The sequence below is a fragment of the Anopheles aquasalis genome, chromosome 3 (assembly GCF_943734665.1).
Source record: "Anopheles aquasalis chromosome 3, idAnoAquaMG_Q_19, whole genome shotgun sequence".
Classification (NCBI taxonomy): domain Eukaryota; kingdom Metazoa; phylum Arthropoda; class Insecta; order Diptera; family Culicidae; genus Anopheles; species Anopheles aquasalis.
The window spans coordinates 55,801,049-55,819,114 of NC_064878.1; the positions used below are offsets into that span (position 1 = coordinate 55,801,049).

The window sequence follows — 18,066 nt, forward strand, 5'->3', positions numbered from 1 at the left end:
TTTGTGAGATAGTTAGCTTTAGAGATCCTAGAAGTAGAAGAGATAACGGGATCGACGTTATCTCGGCTGTCAATAAATGAAATGAATCGATAGAGATAGAGAGATTTTATCGGTTAGCGATGACCAGCTGATTTGGTACGGGATGCAACCGTTTATCAAACCGGTACCTTCACTCCCGTTGACATCGATAACCTATCTCGGAGCGCACGGGTGGATGTAAATGAAGCTGCATGGCAATTATAAAGCAGTGCCGCGTGGCAGTCCAGTCACATTTGCATCTTAGACGCATCCACGTGAGGTACTGTATAGGATGGAAAAAGGAATCACTCGGTCGATCGGGTTGCTGCTGCTGCTGCTGTGAGTTCTAGACTTTTGTCATACATCGATAGACATTAACAACGATCCCTTTGTGCGCCAGAACCGCGATAGCAGCTGGACAGAGTCGACAGTTTCCTCCCGGGTTCCAGTTCGGTGTCGCAACGTCTTCATACCAAATTGAAGGAGGCTGGAACGAAGATGGTAAGGGAGAATCGATCTGGGATCGTTTGACTCACACACGACCGGAAAAAATTGAAGATGGTTCCAGCGGTGACATCGCTTGTGATAGCTACCATCAGGTGGGTTAGAGAACCATCAGGTGGGCTGTCGCCGAACGCTCGATTAACGTTCTAACCCCTTCCGATCAGTGGCAACGCGATGTGGAGATGGTTCGCGAGTTGGGAGTCGACTATTATCGCTTCTCGATCGCCTGGGCCCGCATTATGCCAACGGGGATTAGCAATCAGGTGAACGAGAAAGGCATCGAGTACTACAACAACCTCATCAACGAGCTAGTGCGCTACAACATCACACCGATGGTGACGCTGTACCATTGGGATCTTCCGCAACGGCTCCAGGAGATGGGTGGCTGGACGAATCGTGAGATCGTGAAACACTTCCGGGAGTACGCGCGGGTTGCGTTCGAACAGTTTGGTGATCGCGTTCAGTTTTGGGCGACCTTTAATGAACCGAAGCAAACGTGTAAGGAATCGTACGAGCAGGATGCAATGGCACCGGGGTACGAGTTCCCGGGGTTGTACAGCTATCTGTGCTCCCATCATGTGCTGCTTGCGCACGCCGAGGCTGTGGAGTTGTACAGACAACAGTTCCAGAAAGAGCAAAATGGTAGGTTTAGGGCAGGGCAGGGCTTATTAGTAAGGTACTCATCAAGGGTTTGTGGACATTGCATTGCAGGAGTCATTGGATTGGTCGTTGATACTGCTTGGTACGAGCCTAACACGGAGGCCGATGTTGAGGCGTCCGATCGAGCAATGCAGTTCAATGTGAGTCTCTTTGGCACGGACATGATAGCCAGGTAATGATGATTCGCTTTCACAGATCGGTATCTACATGCATCCGATCTATCACGGCAACTATCCACCGGTGATGATCGAACGGATCGCCAAGCTCAGCCAGGAGCAGGGCTTCGTACACTCTCGGCTGCCCGAGTTCACCCCAGAAGAGATCGCCAAACTGAAGGGTTCGTCCGATTACTTCGGGTTCAACGCGTACACGACGCGGCTGGTGTGGCAGAATGGAGACGCCAATCCGGGCGAGTACGCGGAACCTTCGTTCGATCATGATCGCGATGTGTACGAGTACATTGATCCCAGCTGGCCCACTTCGGCCTCGCCTTGGCTGCGAGTGTATCCACGGGGGCTGTACAGTGCGCTCAGGTGGATTCGGGATGAATACGGCAATCCACCGGTTTGGATCACGGAGAATGGTGTCAGCGATCGGGATGGAACGTTTGATGTGCAGCGTGTCGAGTACTTTAACACGTATCTGGAAGCGGTGCTGGATGCGATTGAGGATGGTTGCGATGTGCGCGGTTACACGGCCTGGTCACTGATGGATAATTTCGAGTGGCGCACCGGATACACGCAACGTTTCGGGTTGTACTATGTCGATTTTAACGATCCTGCTCGGCCGCGTTACGCTAAAACATCGGCGAAGGTGTACGCTAACATTGTAAAGAGTCGTGCCATCGATACAGACTATCTGCCCGAACCGGATGTGATGATCCCCGGGGCAAAGTGAAGAAGGGGTGTGGGGACTTAGAGCAATAAATGTTTTTATAAATGTAAATTTAAAATAGCAATTTCGTTGTCGTTGATGTTGTAATTTTAGTGTTAGCTTCAAGCCAGGTGGAGCTTTTTCTAAATCAGAACACGAGAAGCAAGGTTTGCCCTTTTTCTTATTTCTTGTTCGAATATTTGTTTGAAAGAGAGGAGATAAAAATACATGAATCTAAATCCATGAATAATTTTTGGTTGGTTTCTTGCTAAAAATAGTATTAAATCTTCCATGAATAAACTTCTAGAAAAAAAAATTAGATCAAATCTGGCTATCAGTTGGGTTGTCACTAGCTTAACTCTATCATGAAATATGATTGATGACGATCACGTGCCCACGATGGTGGCCCAATAAACATTTTAACGTCGTTGCTTGGCGCACCGGAAATAAGTGTCTTGTGTCGCAAGAAACATCTAGAACATTCCCACAATCAAACTGAGACTATTTGTCAACAATCAACAAGCCAATCAAAGAATAAGTCTATTCATTATTCATACACTTCGGTATCTGTGCCTTCGGTAACAGCATCGTTGATTAGCTTCTGCAAATGCTAACAAGCCGCGAGACATGAATACCGTGTGCATCAAAGAGCTAAGTGGGCAACAGATAGCAACTCGATAGCGAACCAACGAAAACCTGTACTGCCCGCTCGATAAGGCAATCCACGCGATAAGGCAAGGCCCGTGGCCCGTATTGTTTCGTTATCTGCACCCATTGAAGGTGTATTACATCAATTAAGCGCATTAAGGGGTAGCCACGCGATAGACCCCCGGTGACGCTAACAGACCCGGGGGTCCCGTGCATCCCGTTCATTGATTGGTGGAGTGGCCCACGGGTGATATCGCGCGGCCAGTCAAACACTGTGATAACCGTTGACAAATGTAAGATTCGTAACCAGCGTCCTTCTCGCCTATCTCACCGAGTCGGCACTATCACACCTCTTCATCGATTGAAACCTTTTTTTACCGATTTATAGCGCTCCGGAAGCTTCCAGCATATCGACAGTCGTTCAACGGCAGGCCAGAGTGATGGTGCTCGCTGTGAAAGTCCTTTGCACGCTGTAAGTAATCGGGACGCTTGTTCGTGGTGCACGTAGTTCCAGGGGTTCTCTGGATTGTTTACTTTATTCCCACAGAGTGCTACTGGCCGGTGCCGGTGCATTGGCACTGGATAGATTCCCCGACGATTTCAAGTTCGGTGTCGGTACCTCTTCCTATCAGATCGAGGGAGGTTGGAATGAGGATGGTAAGGGTGAATCGATCTGGGACCAGCTAACCCATCAGCGACCGGAGAAGATCCTCGATCGCAGTAATGGAGATATCGCCGCCAACAGTTACCATTTGGTAGGTTTTACTGATTAACTATTGAGAAATGAAAGGGAATTGACCTTCTTCTCTCTTTGTCTAGTATCGTCGTGATGTCGAGATGGTGAAGGAACTCGGTGTGGACATCTATCGCTTTTCGATCGCCTGGGCACGAATTATGCCGACCGGAATTAGCAACGAGATCAATCCGAAAGGCATCGAGTACTACAACAACTTGATCGACGAGCTACTCCGCCAAGGCATCACCCCAATGGTGACACTGTACCACTGGGACCTTCCACAGCGGCTGCAGGAGATGGGCGGTTGGACGAACGAACTGATCGTGGACCACTTTGTCGAGTACGCCCGGGTCGTGTTTGAGGCGTATGGTGATCGCGTAAAGATCTGGACCACCTTCAACGAACCGTGGCAAACGTGCGAAAACTCGTACAGCAACGATGCGATGTCACCGGGATACCAGTTCCCGGGCATCCCCGCGTACCTTTGCGCTCACAATCTGCTGAAATCGCACGCCGAAGCGGTGCATCTGTATCGGGAGGTGTTCCAGCCGCAGCAACAGGGTTCAATCGGTATTACGCTCGATTCCAGCTGGTGTGAACCGGCCAGCGAGGCGGAAGAAGATCGGCAAGCGGCTGAACGATCGCTGCGTTTCAATGTAAGTACGCGATGGCCTGATGATGGTGAGCATGCTGGCTAATGGTCCTCTTTTCCCTGGCATGCAGCTCGGTTGGTTCGCGAATCCCATCTTCTCGACCACCGGTGACTATCCGGTGGAGATGCGCGAACGTATTGCTGCCCTGAGCGCGGCCCAAGGATTCCCCGAGTCTCGGTTGCCCGTCTTCACGCCATACGAGATCGAGCGGATCCGGGGCACCTCGGATTACTTCGGACTCAACACGTACGGTAGCTCGATGGTGCGTGCGAACGATACACCGGACGATCTTTCGGTGGGACCCTCGCACGAACAGGACACGAACGTGATTGGCTACGCGGATCCGAGCTGGCAACAAGCGGCCTCTCCCTGGCTAAACATCGTTCCGTGGGGTATGCGCAAGCTGCTCAACTGGATCCGCACCGAGTACAACAATCCGGCGATCTGGATCACCGAGAACGGTGTCAGTGATTTCGGTGGCACCAAGGACGATATGCGGATCGACTATCTGAACGATTATCTGCAGGCCGTGCTGGATGCGATGGAGGATGGATGTGATGTGAAGGGATACATCGCCTGGTCGCTGATGGATAACTTTGAGTGGCGTGCTGGTTATGTGTAAGTACAATGAGAAGGCCCTTTCAGGCCAAATGGTACGTTGAATAATACTAATGAGCCTTTGGTACGGTTTACAGTGAAAAGTTTGGCTTCTATTACGTCGATTTTGAGGATCCGGAACGTACACGATACCAGAAGGCGTCGGGTAAGGTGCTGGCAAACATTGTAAGGACACGGGCGATCGATCCTTCCTATCGTCCTGAGCCGGATGTCTTCATTCCTGCTCCGAATACCACAAACTAGAGTAAATTTAGTAAAGAAAAAAAGAATAAAGATGAGCAGAAAATAAAGCAATTTTTTTTCAACTCATTGTTAATTCGCGTGAGGATTGCTTCTGCTCTTTGTTGCATGAACAGAATGGACACAAATACATTTTTAACAGATTATGCTAATTTTTAAGCAGAAATCTGCTTGTCTAGAAGCCAAGTTACGGTTCCATTTCGTGTGATTTAGTCACCAAATGAAATTTCCCGAGTAAACTCTATCTTCCATCTGCAACAAGTGTAGCGCATCCCGTTCGCGCCCTATCTGCTGCTCCTCCTCACCACCAATTCGACCATAAAACTCGATTAAGGAGGGCGGACTTTCGCACGATTCCAGTTTCGGCATCGCTTTTCCATACGATTGTAAATTGATCCCTGAACTCGCGCATCAGATAAAGCGCTCATGGGCAACAAACAAAACAATAGAGCAACACGTCGCACGGGCCACTTATCGATGAACCATCCTAGCCAGGCGCGGTCGGTCATCAAACTCACCGCAATCACGATAGTGCAATCTCCGATCAGTTACCGGCCAAAAGGTGGCAGTTTCGTTTATGATTACCAGAGTCGCGGGTGCGACTAAAGTCACTCTCGAGCGAGCGCTCGATCCGTGAACTACCGTGGTTCTGATCCTGTACGATGAAGCACACCGTCGTGCTCCTGGTGCTCGCCTGTCTAGGCACCCAGTGGTTGGTCGCTGGCCAGCGGAAGTTTCCGGAACACTTCAAGTTCGGTGTCGGTACGTCGGCGTACCAGATCGAGGGTGGTTGGAATGAGGACGGTAAGGGTGAATCGATCTGGGACTATCTGGTGCACAACAACCCGGAGAAGGTCGCGGATGGAACGAACGGTGATATCGCCTGCGACAGTTATCATCAGGTGGGTTAGCCGAGAGACGTTTTGTGTTGTCAATCGTCAATCAGTGATCAAACGGGATGCTTTTCCCTCTTCACCCCTCTAGTGGCGCCGTGACGTCGAGATGGTGAAGGAACTCGGTGTGGACATCTATCGTTTTTCGCTGTCATGGAGCCGCATTCTACCGACCGGTATCAGCAACGAGATCAATCCGAAAGGCATCGAGTACTACAACAACTTAATCGACGAGCTGCTCCGCCAAGGCATCACCCCGATGGTGACACTTTTCCACTGGGACACTCCGCAGCGGCTGCAGGAGCTCGGTGGCTTCACGAACCGGCTGATCGTGGGTTACTTCCGCCAGTACGCACGGGTTGCGTTCCAGCACTTTGGTGATCGTGTAAAGTGGTGGACGACGTTTAATGAACCACCGCAAACCTGCCGGTTACCGTACGAGTATGGTACGTTTGCACCGGGCCAAGCATTCCCAGGGATCTACACGTATCTTTGCAGTCATCATCTGCTGCTGTCGCACGCGGAAGCCGTCGAGCTGTACCGGACGGAGTTTCAGCCGACGCAGGGTGGACAGATTGGGATTACCGTCGATGGATCGTGGGCCGAACCGGTGTCGGAGGCGGAACGTGAGGCATCCGATCTTACGATGCAGTATCTGGTAGGTGGAACAATGTTCTGCTCTGTCCCTCGATGATCCATCTACTAACAGCACTCTCTTCCATCGCTGGGCCAGTTCGGTATCTACATGCATCCGATCTACTCCGAGACGGGCAACTATCCACCGGTGATGATCGAACGGATCGCTAAGCTGAGCCAGGAGCAGGGCTTCACGAGGTCTCGGCTGCCCGAGTTCACCCCGGAGGAGATCGCCAAACTGAAGGGTTCGTCCGACTTTTTCGGCTACAACGGGTACACGACGAACCTGGTGTACATGAACGATGAAGCGAATTCGGCCAACTTCCGTCAACCATCGTTCGATCACGATCGTAACACCGTCGACTATCAGGACGATCGGTGGCCCTCGACGGGTTCGTCGTGGTTGAAGGTCAATCCGCGCGGTATGTACAACGTGCTGAACTGGATCCGCCGGGAGTACAACAATCCACCGGTTTGGGTCACCGAGAATGGTGTCAGCGATCGTGGTGGAACTCGCGATGTGCAGCGTGTGCAGTACTACAAGGATTATCTGAACGCCATCCTGGATGCGATCGATGATGGGTGTGATGTGCGGGGATATGTGGCCTGGAGTTTGATGGATAACTTTGAATGGTTGGCCGGGTTGACGGAACGGTTTGGGTTGTACTACGTCGACTACAGTGATCCGGCTCGGAGGCGTTACGCAAAATCATCGGCCCGTGCGTTCGGGAATATTGTGCGCAACCGGATGATCGATCCGGATGATATGCCTGAACCGGAGATTTATATTCCGGGACCGGGTGAAACGATTACTACCACCACGGCCACCATCAGTACCACACCAAGCCCAGAGACGACCACCGTAGCTGATGATGATGGTGACGGTGGTGGTGCCGCTGGATTGATGATTTCTCAAATTCTACTCGCCCTCGGCGTCGGTGTCACCGTGCTGCTGATAGCGTGCTGATGAAGAGGCGAGCATGATCTTCCTTTTGTAGAAGCGTGTGCTGTGGTAGCGAAATAAAAGATTGTCAACTGAGGAAACAGCGACTGCACTTGACCTATTCAGTAATCGGGATGATGATTGCTGTAGATGACCCGTTAGACACAGTGGTGTAAACATTGCTAATAGCGGAGCAAAAGGTCCCAACCGCTTATCACGCTCTCGGCCGTTGTTTTGTATTCGGAAATTACCATCGTCATGTGCCTGTGTGTTGACACAGGGCTTCTGCCATCGGGAGCCAGCCATGTACCCCGCTAATCTTGGTGAATTTGTGAGACAAAAAAGCGCTTTTTTGCTTTAAGCTGCTGCGCTGATAGCAGCTTTCGTGACGCAGATAACACACAGCTACTGGGGCTGGGTTGATGGAACCCAGTGTGGCTGTGCATTGACTCAGTTTCAGTCGATGAGAAACAGTTTGCCAAGATGGATCCACTCGGTAACCCGTCAGCGAGAATCGCGCGCCGCTTATCGACACCTTACCAGCCGTCGTTAGTTGTTTGTTTGCTTGGTAAGTATTTTTTTTATAAGTCGAACTAGTAGCAACGGAATCGTGCACTAAACAAATCGACTCAGTAGTGCTACTGCCAGCTGTGACCTTGGGAAGCAGCCAGGAAGAGCGGCAACGGTTTCCATCGAACTTTACGTTCGGTGTCGGGACGTCGGCGTACCAGATCGAAGGTGGCTGGGCAGAGGATGGTAAAGGTGAGTCGATTTGGGACCATCTGACACACCGGCGACCGGAAAAAGTCGCCGATCGCTCGAACGGTGATGTGGCGTGCGATAGCTACCGCCACTGGAAACGTGATGTGCAGATGGTGAAGGATCTCGGGGTGGACGCGTACCGTTTCTCGATCGCCTGGCCTCGCATTATGCCGACGGGGCTCCGTAATCAAGTGAACCAGCGTGGGTTAGCTTACTACAACGATCTCATCGACGAGCTGCTCCGCCATGGCATTCGTCCGATGGTGACGCTCTACCATTGGGATCTACCGCAGCGACTCCAGGAGTTGGGTGGCTGGATGAATCCCGACATTGTGCACTATTTCGTGGAGTATGCCCGCGTGGTGTTTGAAAGTTTCGGTGATCGAGTGAAGTGGTGGACCACGATCAACGAACCGTGGCATGTTTGTGAGCAATCGTACGGTCGCGATGAGATGGCACCGGGTTATCACTTCCCGGGCGTGCCCGCGTACACCTGTGGGCATAATATTCTGCGGGCGCATGCCGAAGTGGTGCATCTGTACCGTGGCGAGTTCCAGAAGGTGCAGCAAGGGCTAATCGGAATATCGCTCGATTGCTGGTGGGCAGAACCGGAAACGGGAAGTTCCGATGATCTTGAGGCGGCTGAATGGGAGCTACAGTTTCACGTGAGTTTTGACGAATCGTGACGAATGGTATGGAGTTAATGAAGACACACGCTAACGCTCCACAGCTCGGTTGGTTTGCGCATCCCATCTTCAGCAAGACGGGTGATTATCCGGAGGTGATGCGCCATCGTATCGGTAATTTGAGTGTCCAGCAAGGGTTCGCCAAATCTCGCCTGCCAGTGTTTACACCGCAGGAAGTGGCACGCATTCGCGGAACTTCGGATTTCTTTGGACTGAACACGTACACGACCGTGTTGGCACGGAAGAACGATGAGCAGAACTCTGCCGGTTATGCTGTGCCCTCGTTCGAGCATGATGCAGGCGTCGTCGTTTCAGCCGATCCCGATTGGCCCGAAGCGGAGGAAACGTCGTGGATTAAGGTTTGTTTTTGTATGGCAGCGATTGGAATTCGAGTCCAAAATTGCTTGAGATGTCGTTTGTCCTTTTTTATTTCTTTGCCGTCAGATTGTCCCCTTTGGACTGCATAAGCTGCTGAGCTGGATCAGCGAACAGTACGACAAACCGGCCATCTGGATAACGGAGAACGGCATCGGATCGGGACCGGGTACAAAGGATCCGCAGCGGGTGGATTACTTCAACGGCTACCTGGGTGCCGTTTTGGATGCCCTCGAGGATGGAATTGATGTGCGGGGATACATCGCCTGGAGCTTGATGGATAACTTTGAATGGCGCGATGGTTATACGTAAGTTGAATGCCCTAGATCCGATCCTTCTGAAGGCGTAAAACTGTGTTTGGTAATCTTTTTGCCACACAACAGGCAAAAGTTTGGTTTGTATTACGTGGATTTTAATGATCGCGAGCGCACACGCTACCCCAAGATGTCCGCCAAAGTGTTTGCGAATATTGTGAGGAGCCGCCAGATCGATTGGGATTTCCGGCCGGACCCGGATGTACTGATTGGGGGTCATGGCAATGGCACTGGTGATACGATGCTGCCCAATCTGTGCGTGTTCATCGTTGCCACGCTGTGTGCCGGAATCGTACAGAGACTCATACACGGCAGTGGCTAGTAATTAGGAAGAGAGTAGTCGGAAGAAGAGAATCTCAACCTCAAGAGGATTTTTTTTAATCAATATGAGCTCCACTAACATCATTTTAAGACACAATAAATGAAAAACAATCGCAGCTAGAGACACAATCATAGTTTTAAAATTAATTGTGTATTATAATTATACTGTTTTATGAGAACAAATCAACCACACAAAACGTAGCAGCATTCCTACACCTAGACACCGTTGCTTTAGAAAATCTTTCACAGAAATGCTACCGCAACCGAGCACTTTGAAATCAAATTATAGCTTAACATACATTTCTAAACGCTCAATCGTCTATGTTTGCACGGGCTCGGTGCAAAACAACCCCCAGCATGGGGAGCACGGAGCACCACTCCGCTCCAGGTATCAACTTCTGCATACCTTCAGGGATAACGTTTCAACAGCGCTCTTCCTAATGCTTTCCATTTCAAATCGAGAACACACGAGCATTTCTTCAACGTCTAGCATTCAGTGGCAGCTTAAGAAATGCTACCGTAACTCGTTGCCAGTGTATGTGTGGGTGTCTCGGAGCCATTCCGGTGCCGATGCACCACGGCAACTGCACCGACGATGATGCACCACAAGAGCTGGACTGATATCCTGGAAAACGCGTTACCGGTGGCATTGGTGTCGAATTGTTTCGTTATTCTAACGCCATTTGGTGCGATTCCACCATCGCCAAAGATACCACCGCTGTTGCGTGGTGCTGTTGATGTTTTCCGTGTGTTCCGGTTATCATTTCCGGTCGATTGCGTGCCACAATCCGCACAACCGCAAATGATGGTGAGACCGAGAACCGAGAGCGAGCGTCGCACATCGCACAAGGCGAATGGCGAAATCTTCCTCCTCGAGTCCTCGGGAGAAAGAAGACAACGTAACGAACAAGCAAACAGCGCGCGGTGCATAAAGTGTGCAGCAGAGGTGAGGTAGTAGCGTCCCACAAAGAACTGCAGCTCAGAAAATAGCGAAATGAGGACACTCCGGTCACCGGTAGTGTGGGAGCATGCATTTCCAGTGAGAGGACGGCGATGGTAAACCGTGTTTTTGCCATAACTTTGCCACCGTCTTTGTTCTCGGCGTGACTCCGGTGGCGGGGCAGGGATGGAAGTTTGCCAGAGTGTTTACCGACCATTCCAGGTACAACTCAGACAACTTGATGGCGATGGTATGAGTGCGCTATATAGTTCCTGGGCAAGTATTTTACCTGAGACTGCTTCGGAGCGATGATTTCCAAGTGAAAACTTGTGCCATTCCTAGTGAGCAGCCTGCAAGGGAAGAGAGTTTCCCAATGTCAGTCGCCGTTTTATGTCAGGGTCGCGACGCCCGAGCCGGGATGCGAGCACCGGGAATGCGGCAGAGCGGGGAGCTTTTAATCGTCTCGCCATCGTTGTCCAATTGTCTGCCCGATTGCGTGGTGGAGAAAGGTGCACAGGCGGATGCATACCGGGTGCAATCAGAGACGTCAGAGTGGGCAGCAAGCTGTGGTGGCTACTGCAACAATTTGATGGCACTGCAATTTAATTTCATCTTTCCCCCCTCCCCATTCTCCTTCCAAAGAACGTTGGCGGTGGAAAATGTTTCCAAATACCGAGCAGCTTTTGTTTGAAGTTGTTCCACAAACGATCCGCGAGAAGAACAAGCGCACCGGGCTCCCACCGGCAGTTAAAAAGATGTGCACAAGGACATGAGCAAAGGATTGTTCATTTCCATTTCCATGTGACGGCAACAGTTGATGAGTTTACTTTTGTGAAACAACATGTGTATTGGGGATGGGAAATGGCTTTCCCACATACACAGCTGCGGCAACTGTACTTGGGAGAACTTTGCGCCGGTTCCATGGAGCGGAATTTAATGCATTTTCATGCATCGATTGAATCGCTTGTCTCATAATCAATTCCAACGACACAACGGCAGTCCACAGAAGTTGGTCACCGTGGACGTGGATGGTCTGGTAACTTTGGCCGAGCAGATGGGAGATAGTTAGACGCGTTATGATCGATCAATTCTGGGCCATAAATTCGATTAACAACCACCACTGACGGACACAAGGGCGTATAGTGTGTAGGACTAAGCACACAGAGACCGCTGCTGCTGCTGCTCGTCGGTCGTTCTCGAAACCCGTGGTCCCGTTGTCCCGTGAGCAAGGACCACGGACACCAAAGTTCATCTTTCTTTGCTCGCTGCAACGACCAAGCGATCCAGTTTGCTGTCGCGTCTCGTGGCATTAGTAGTAGTTGCTGTAGTGGTAGTGGCAGTAGTAGTTTGGTGTCCTTTCCCCTCCAAACATCATCACGTCTAGACGGTAACCGAGCATCCCTGGCCCATCGCCTGGTGGTCGCTGCACCGCTGTCTGACGAGACGAAACTAAAAGTTGAAAAGGAACAACAGGGGGAGGCGCGGAAAAAGAGGAAAACTCGGAAACGAAACTAACTCGTCTCATCCGGAACAGAAAACGGCGAACGAAGCTTACTCGTAGCGGTGGTCGCTAGCATCGTGTAGGTGTGGCCACGGCACAGCACACTGGCCGTACTTCCTGTATAGCAACGTATAGCAGCGACCAGAACCAGACCAGAGCCGTGTGCGTTAACAGTTATCCTTTTTCCCCGTCCTGTAAGTCAGCTTTAAACCGATTTTATGCGCCACGTTACACGAACCCTTCCGTTGGCTCTCGCCTGTTGGCTGGCTGGCTGCCCCCTTAAATTGCATCAGGTGCCCTTGAGCCATATGGCGATAGAGCAAGCCAGCGCAGGGCAGGGCCGACACAGACGCATCGTCATCACGGGCGAATTCGAGACGATAAAGACGATCTCGTTCCAGCTTCTCCTCTTCCTCCTCCTCCGAGACGTGTTCTACGAGGACGAATAAATTATCCCACTCCCCGGAACACACCCCGTCTGGCGTGGCTGTCTGGTGCGGGAAATCGTGCGAAAGCTACAGACCAGTATGCACCGAGCGATGCACCGAAACGCGGACCGATACGTGTTCCATGTTTGGCAGAGAGTTCCGCTTAGGATTGGCTGCGATGCTTTCGTCCAATTCCTTCCTCTGTTCACGTTCGTTTGAACAAATCTCGGAAGCACTCGCGTCGCGTTGCGTGATTTATGTTCCGTAGTAGCATTGGCGGATGAGCATTCTGGAGTCTTTGCAGTGTTGCCGGACACAGTCTACTACGAGATGAACAAGTTCCGCTATGCTAATAGCTCTAGCTTTTTGGGTGTCTCAGAACCATAAATTCCGATGCGCTGCCTGCATTCCATGTCAGCAGCAGGTGCACCCGATGTGTAGACAATGTGACAAATTAGTCTACTTCGAATCTGTTAACTCAATCGACTTGCGTTCGCTAGATAGTTGATCTAGAATCGTTCGGGACCTTTCTCGGTGCGGCATTAACAGTGCGGAGATGAATGCTTGCTGAGAGCTCTATTTATTTCAGTCCGACTTCGAATCCATCATTCCGATTTACGCGTCGTTCAGTGTACGCGGTACCTCACCGACGTTGCACAGTCCCGGGAACTTGGAGTTGAGTCCCTTCTTGCACTGGGACCCAGTCCGATCGCCCGCCAGGTAGACGGATTTTTTAATTATGTTCGTCACCGAGTAGTTGCACACGAAGTAGTACACATCGAACTGACCATCCTTCCAGTACCACATCGAGCAACCGACCTTGGTCGTGCGGTCGCTGGCGATCTGTGTAAAGTGTCCAATTGGTTTGCTGTTCAAACGGTAAAAGAGCGCATCAGTTAACACACCGTAAGTGGCGTGGTAATTTCGATCCCAATCGCCCATCACTTACCCACTGTACGAGGAAGGATACTGAGTGATGTGCTGTGGCCTCGCGTCCACGTACTCCGACCACCAGCCCGAAACGAAACGCGTCACAAGCTCCTTCTCCGTGAACTTGTACCCGTAGAACTTGGTGATGGCAATGTTCTGGCCCGCGTACGGAAACTGTTGTGTGCTGCGGCAATGATCGTGGCCGTAGTTACAGGAGCGTGCGTTCGCATCGGCCAAACTGGCCAGCTCGGGGTCCCAGACGAGTGTTGGCATCTTTTGTGCCTTCCGGTACGGTGATACCTGGCCCAGTGCCAATCGGGAACGGTTTTTGTTGTGCTCGCTGAGGATGAACTGCTGTAGCTCGGGGCTAATGCGCACCTTACGGGCATTCGATAAACCGTTGCAGGTCGGGCCACCGGACGTAGCGGGTGGCCGACAGCCGACATGCTCGCCCTGCCGGTGGCAATCACTGGTGGAGCAGTAATCGTACCCCAGTGTACCCTCCAACAGGGCCAGCAGCAGGAATGCAACTAGTTAAGGGGGAATTTAGCGAGTTAGCTAGCTGGTAGCCAGGGGCCCAGGGGTGGTTCATATGGCTTACCGGTACCGGTGATCCAAAACGCCATTGTTCGTTGTTGGATTGATTGTTGAACTGCTTCCTGCTGCTGGTCGATGGCTTTTTATAGTAGCCCACACGAATGTCAAGCCAGCCCCAGCAATGTCAAGAATTAATCGATGTTTGTGATGCTGCAGGCGCTGACGGTGAGGCAGAGTGGCCACAAGGTATTGGCTTGCCACTGTGTCAATGTTTGCCGTTGCGACATAATCGATTGATTCAGTAGCTTACCTTTGTCGCGTTCGTACTTTTCTTATTCTATGTCATCCTAGAACGAAATGAGTGCACTGTGGTACGAGCAGTAAAAGCTGTACGTTTCTGTACGAGAAACGGTTCGGAATTTGAGTAATTATTTCAGTGTTTTTTTTGCATGACTGTCAGCTTGTGTACAACAATAGGCTACCCATTAACGGTGTGGATGCACACAAAACTGCAACGAGAGGAATTTCATTGTTTTCAAACATTAATTACGAGCTACCAGTTTCAAGATGAGTCGCGAGGTGGTTCATTCTTATTTTTACTTTACATTTTATCTAAAGTTAAATGACCGCTTGGTCATGGGTGATTCGCGCTGGATTCTTGACAATGTAAGTACGGGAAGGTTCATTCGCTCGACTCAAAGCGCAAAGTCCAACGTACTCCTGGTTAGTGCCGGTGGTGCACTCGGATGCAACGGCACCCTTCTTATAGACCGCTTCATTGATAAAGGGAGACCGTTCGTAGTTGCACACCAGGTAATACATTTCGAACATATCTTCCACCCAGTACTGCATCGCACATCCAATGACCGACGCTTGGTCGCTTGCCATCTGCATAAAGTGTCCGATCGCTGGCCTACAAAGAATGAGAATAATGAGGGTAAACATTCAACAAACACACGGTCGTGGAAGAATCAGCGATCACTTACCCGGTGTAGTTGCTTGGGAAATGATCGACAAGCGCCTGTGTGGCATCCTGGTACTCACTCCACCAAGCGCCCACCATTTTCCTTACCAGCGATTCCACTGTCTTGCTTTGACCGGAAAAGCTCAGCGTCGCTAGATTCTGCCCTGCGTACGCATACTTTGCTGTATTACGGCACGCATCGTGAGCAAAGTTACAAGACCGAGCATTATGGCCAGCCTGGGCAGCGAGGGTTTCATCCCAGGCTAGCGTAGGCATACGTTGTGCGCTCGCGAATCCGGCCAGGTTCCCGATCGCCAGCTGATTGCGTAGCCGGTTGTGCACGGAGAGGATAAGCGCCTGAATGGTGGCATTAATCACTACGACGCTAGCATTCTTGCCAGTGCAGAGCGGCCCCCCGGTCAATGGTGGAGGATTGCAGCCAACGTTGATGCTGGTGCCACAATACGAAGGGTCGCAGTACTCCTGGGCGCAGTACTTTAACCCAATGAAACCAAAAAAGATCGCAGCTGGAAGGAGAATAAACTATTAGCGCGGTTTATATACGGAAAGCATCAGCAGACTCTACTTACCTAACATCGGGTGCATCAGGTGCGAATGAGTGCCCATTTTTATCGATTGCTGGTTTGTTTTTGATTTTGACGGCAACAGAACAATAGATGAGCAAGTTTTGGTTTGAAGTTAAGCTTGCTCTGGCCCTTTTAAAGCCCGCACGCTCGGTCCGGAATCTAACGCGCATCTTCGGTACCGACACGGTGGCTACGGCTAATTGCTACTCGTTAAAAGGGTGTTAACACATGCAAACCTCCTGCTCGTCGCTTTTAAATTACACTCACAACATTTATGCAGTTGCACGTGCCTAGGTAGTCGTGGCTTAAATGGATGTTTCAGCCAAGTTGATTGGTTATTTGATTTGATAATGAGTTTTTTTTCCAGTCGGTGAATCGCAGCATATTTTGATAGTTTAATTTTTTTCCTTTTGCTAATTTTTTTGAGCTGTAAAACACGTGGTTTTTCGCAGCAATGTTTTATTTTTCGATTGATGTTCTGTAGATACCAAAAGAGAAAAAAAACCGCAGATTTTCATGGTAAGTGGCAACGCTAGGAAAAAAACATAAAATACAATAAACCCCTCCCCCAAAGTTGAAACGGTTTTAAATGTATGAATAATATATCAACGCCAACGTTAGCTCCCAACTGCAGTACACATGATGAGATCTCATGCATGTGTATGTCTGAAGTATACATGGGATAATTTGAATCACACAATCTACATACGTTACCTGTATCCAGCAACCGACCAACACAACCGATAATGGCGACAAATGAGATACACCGTTGCAGCTGTGTCAACAGGAGCAACGTGCACCGATGGTAGACCAAGTGTTATCTGGATTTTGTTGGCAAAAATGGATGGCTAGGTATGGTAATTGGCAAGGAAATAATTTAAATTTAATTATAATGATTTTGAAAGTGGCACTGAAAAACTGACTAGAAAAAGGAATCCATACTGTTGCGACGCTTTTCGGGACTTTTGTGAAATGAAATAATCCCAAACGAGGCTAGTCTTCAATAATAAAGAATAAAATCAATCCAAATCCTTTATTAGAAAACTTAAGGGCATGGTTAGCTCATCGATTAAGCACATCAGACAATGTTCGGTAGTGGTGGAACCACTTCGCTCGTCGAGCACAGACCAGGAAAGTTGGAATTCGTTCCGGTGATGCACCTGGAAGCGGTAACACCCTTCTTGTAAACCGGTCGGTTACCAATGTTGGTCAATCCGTAGTCACACACCAGGTAGTACGTATCCCAGCCTAGGGCGAACCAGTACTGCATCGCGCATCCAATGGTTGACGAACGATCGCTTACCATCTGAGTGAAGTGTCCGATCGCGGGGCTGCAAGAATGTGATCACGATACTCACGATGAGTGCACCGTTGTACCTTGCTCCACGTGTCCATACTACTTACTCGGTATAACCTCGAGGATATTTATCAACCTGTGCCTGGGTCGCATCCTTGTACTCACTCCACCAAGACGCCACCATATCGCTTACCAACGATTCAACCGTGCTGTCCATGCCGTTGAAGTACTGGATAGCTAAGTTCTGTCCTGCGTACGCATACTTTGCTGTGTTACGGCACGCATCGTGAGCAAAGTTACAAGACCGAGCATTATGGCCAGCCTGGGCAGCGAGGGTTTCATCCCAGGCTAGCGTAGGCATACGTTGTGCGCTCGCGAATCCGGTCAGGTTCCCGATCGCCAGCTGATTGCGCAACCGGTTGTGCTCGGAGAGGATAAACGCCTGAATGGTGGGATTAAGGTCTACGACACTGCCATTAATGGCAGCGCAGAGCGGCCCCCCGGTCAATGGTGGAGGATTGCAGCCAACGTTGATGCTGGTACCACAGTACGAGGGATTACAATACTCCTGGCCCGATAGTCCCGCGATGAGACCACAAAACACCACGATAGTGACTGTGAGAGAAGAACAACACGATACAGCTGTAGATTCCAGTGGCTGGTGATGGTGCTTCAGCCATTCGCTTACCTAACATCTGACTTGCCATTGTGCCGTCGATACGCAGCGCTCGATAATCGTCTTCACTGCGCACTGCTACCGATGATACTGGCAAGCAATACGTTTTTTTGCCGGGCAAAGGCCTTGTTATGGAGATCCAAATGTCTGGTTATCGCCACACTTTGGCCATCGCTAAGGAATGGAATTACATGTGTGTAAACAGTGCCAGTTTCGCCAGCGGGTTGACTGGTGGGGACCGTGGAAAATATTGGCTTGGCCTTGGGGTCGTAGCTTCAATCGCCCCACCTGACAACGCGCTAGCATATTTTTTTATCATTTACTCC

General features: G+C 50.4%; 8 protein-coding genes across 9 annotated transcripts in view; 5 read left to right on the top strand and 3 right to left on the bottom strand.

Moving 5' to 3' along the window:
* The window catches only part of LOC126576369 (myrosinase 1-like), a 5,929-nt gene extending 5,841 nt beyond the window's left edge, over positions 1 to 88 (top strand). The window contains exon 6 of the mRNA XM_050237615.1: positions 1 to 88. This exon is cut by the window's left edge and continues 389 nt beyond it. The gene's annotated coding sequence lies outside the window, so the exon portion shown is untranslated.
* Positions 89 to 514: 426 nt separating this feature from the next.
* On the top strand, positions 515 to 2,079 carry LOC126576370 (lactase-like protein). Its single transcript, XM_050237616.1, has 4 exons — positions 515 to 617; positions 687 to 1,164; positions 1,234 to 1,322; positions 1,378 to 2,079. Exons 2-4 carry the CDS (start codon positions 705 to 707, stop codon positions 2,077 to 2,079), a joined length of 1,251 nt encoding a protein of 416 aa, XP_050093573.1. The 5' UTR covers positions 515 to 617; positions 687 to 704.
* A 1,012-nt stretch (positions 2,080 to 3,091) lies between these two features.
* Positions 3,092 to 5,026, top strand: LOC126579321 (myrosinase 1-like). The gene is made up of 5 exons (XM_050242804.1): positions 3,092 to 3,175; positions 3,251 to 3,458; positions 3,523 to 4,095; positions 4,163 to 4,710; positions 4,788 to 5,026. Exons 1-5 carry the CDS (start codon positions 3,144 to 3,146, stop codon positions 4,951 to 4,953), a joined length of 1,527 nt encoding a protein of 508 aa, XP_050098761.1. The 5' UTR covers positions 3,092 to 3,143; the 3' UTR covers positions 4,954 to 5,026.
* Positions 5,027 to 5,580: 554 nt separating this feature from the next.
* Positions 5,581 to 7,523, top strand: LOC126574618 (myrosinase 1-like). Its single transcript, XM_050234908.1, has 3 exons — positions 5,581 to 5,852; positions 5,935 to 6,501; positions 6,577 to 7,523. The coding sequence occupies exons 1-3, from the start codon at positions 5,613 to 5,615 to the stop codon at positions 7,444 to 7,446; spliced, it is 1,677 nt and encodes a 558-aa protein (XP_050090865.1). The 5' UTR covers positions 5,581 to 5,612; the 3' UTR covers positions 7,447 to 7,523.
* A 356-nt stretch (positions 7,524 to 7,879) lies between these two features.
* Positions 7,880 to 10,009, top strand: LOC126574000 (myrosinase 1-like). Of its 2 annotated transcripts, none has more exons than XM_050233881.1 (5): positions 7,880 to 7,990; positions 8,056 to 8,849; positions 8,915 to 9,229; positions 9,315 to 9,553; positions 9,629 to 10,009. In XM_050233881.1, exons 1-5 carry the CDS (start codon positions 7,906 to 7,908, stop codon positions 9,879 to 9,881), a joined length of 1,686 nt encoding a protein of 561 aa, XP_050089838.1. In that variant the 5' UTR covers positions 7,880 to 7,905; the 3' UTR covers positions 9,882 to 10,009. The 2 variants fall into 2 exon arrangements, with proteins under 2 accessions (XP_050089838.1, XP_050089839.1); XM_050233882.1 differs by having other exon boundaries at positions 8,059 to 8,849.
* Positions 10,010 to 13,306: 3,297 nt separating this feature from the next.
* Positions 13,307 to 14,368, bottom strand: LOC126574740 (antigen 5 like allergen Cul n 1-like). The gene is made up of 3 exons (XM_050235088.1): positions 14,281 to 14,368; positions 13,699 to 14,209; positions 13,307 to 13,617 (listed from the first exon to the last, which is right to left on the bottom strand). The coding sequence occupies exons 1-3, from the start codon at positions 14,303 to 14,305 to the stop codon at positions 13,365 to 13,367; spliced, it is 789 nt and encodes a 262-aa protein (XP_050091045.1). The 5' UTR covers positions 14,306 to 14,368; the 3' UTR covers positions 13,307 to 13,364.
* Positions 14,369 to 14,834: 466 nt separating this feature from the next.
* On the bottom strand, positions 14,835 to 15,807 carry LOC126576817 (antigen 5 like allergen Cul n 1-like). Its single transcript, XM_050238120.1, has 3 exons — positions 15,771 to 15,807; positions 15,203 to 15,707; positions 14,835 to 15,129 (listed from the first exon to the last, which is right to left on the bottom strand). Exons 1-3 carry the CDS (start codon positions 15,805 to 15,807, stop codon positions 14,835 to 14,837), a joined length of 837 nt encoding a protein of 278 aa, XP_050094077.1.
* Positions 15,808 to 16,822: 1,015 nt separating this feature from the next.
* Positions 16,823 to 17,811, bottom strand: LOC126575661 (antigen 5 like allergen Cul n 1-like). Its single transcript, XM_050236469.1, has 3 exons — positions 17,753 to 17,811; positions 17,172 to 17,679; positions 16,823 to 17,098 (listed from the first exon to the last, which is right to left on the bottom strand). Exons 1-3 carry the CDS (start codon positions 17,769 to 17,771, stop codon positions 16,846 to 16,848), a joined length of 780 nt encoding a protein of 259 aa, XP_050092426.1. The 5' UTR covers positions 17,772 to 17,811; the 3' UTR covers positions 16,823 to 16,845.
* Between the last annotated feature and the right edge of the window lie 255 nt (positions 17,812 to 18,066).

What these genes read in the sequence shown, in the direction of transcription:
- LOC126576370 (XM_050237616.1), top strand. Translation starts at nt 705, where the DNA reads ATGGTTCGCGAGTTGGGAGTCGACTATTATCGCTTCTCGATCGCCTGG. An exon ending in GTTCCAGAAAGAGCAAAATG is followed by an intron (nt 1,165 to 1,233) that starts GTAGGTTTAGGG and finishes ATTGCATTGCAG; the next exon opens with GAGTCATTGGATTGGTCGTT. An exon ending in ATCGAGCAATGCAGTTCAAT is followed by an intron (nt 1,323 to 1,377) that starts GTGAGTCTCTTT and finishes TCGCTTTCACAG; the next exon opens with ATCGGTATCTACATGCATCC.
- LOC126579321 (XM_050242804.1), top strand. Translation starts at nt 3,144, where the DNA reads ATGGTGCTCGCTGTGAAAGTCCTTTGCACGCT. An exon ending in GTGAAAGTCCTTTGCACGCT is followed by an intron (nt 3,176 to 3,250) that starts GTAAGTAATCGG and finishes TTATTCCCACAG; the next exon opens with AGTGCTACTGGCCGGTGCCG. An exon ending in GAGTGGCGTGCTGGTTATGT is followed by an intron (nt 4,711 to 4,787) that starts GTAAGTACAATG and finishes TACGGTTTACAG; the next exon opens with TGAAAAGTTTGGCTTCTATT.
- LOC126574618 (XM_050234908.1), top strand. Translation starts at nt 5,613, where the DNA reads ATGAAGCACACCGTCGTGCTCCTGGTGCTCGCCTGTCTAGGCACCCAG. An exon ending in CCTGCGACAGTTATCATCAG is followed by an intron (nt 5,853 to 5,934) that starts GTGGGTTAGCCG and finishes TCACCCCTCTAG; the next exon opens with TGGCGCCGTGACGTCGAGAT. An exon ending in ATCTTACGATGCAGTATCTG is followed by an intron (nt 6,502 to 6,576) that starts GTAGGTGGAACA and finishes TCGCTGGGCCAG; the next exon opens with TTCGGTATCTACATGCATCC.
- LOC126574000 (XM_050233881.1), top strand. Translation starts at nt 7,906, where the DNA reads ATGGATCCACTCGGTAACCCGTCAGCGAGAATCGCGCGCCGCTTATCG. An exon ending in GTTAGTTGTTTGTTTGCTTG is followed by an intron (nt 7,991 to 8,055) that starts GTAAGTATTTTT and finishes AAATCGACTCAG; the next exon opens with TAGTGCTACTGCCAGCTGTG. An exon ending in GAATGGCGCGATGGTTATAC is followed by an intron (nt 9,554 to 9,628) that starts GTAAGTTGAATG and finishes GCCACACAACAG; the next exon opens with GCAAAAGTTTGGTTTGTATT.
- LOC126574740 (XM_050235088.1), bottom strand. Translation starts at nt 14,305, where the DNA reads ATGGCGTTTTGGATCACCGGTACCG. An exon ending in GTTTTGGATCACCGGTACCG is followed by an intron (nt 14,210 to 14,280) that starts GTAAGCCATATG and finishes CCCCTTAACTAG; the next exon opens with TTGCATTCCTGCTGCTGGCC. An exon ending in TATCCTTCCTCGTACAGTGG is followed by an intron (nt 13,618 to 13,698) that starts GTAAGTGATGGG and finishes CCGTTTGAACAG; the next exon opens with CAAACCAATTGGACACTTTA.
- LOC126576817 (XM_050238120.1), bottom strand. Translation starts at nt 15,807, where the DNA reads ATGGGCACTCATTCGCACCTGATGCACCCGATGTTAG. An exon ending in CCTGATGCACCCGATGTTAG is followed by an intron (nt 15,708 to 15,770) that starts GTAAGTAGAGTC and finishes TTCTCCTTCCAG; the next exon opens with CTGCGATCTTTTTTGGTTTC. An exon ending in TTCCCAAGCAACTACACCGG is followed by an intron (nt 15,130 to 15,202) that starts GTAAGTGATCGC and finishes CATTCTTTGTAG; the next exon opens with GCCAGCGATCGGACACTTTA.
- LOC126575661 (XM_050236469.1), bottom strand. An exon ending in TATCCTCGAGGTTATACCGA is followed by an intron (nt 17,099 to 17,171) that starts GTAAGTAGTATG and finishes ACATTCTTGCAG; the next exon opens with CCCCGCGATCGGACACTTCA.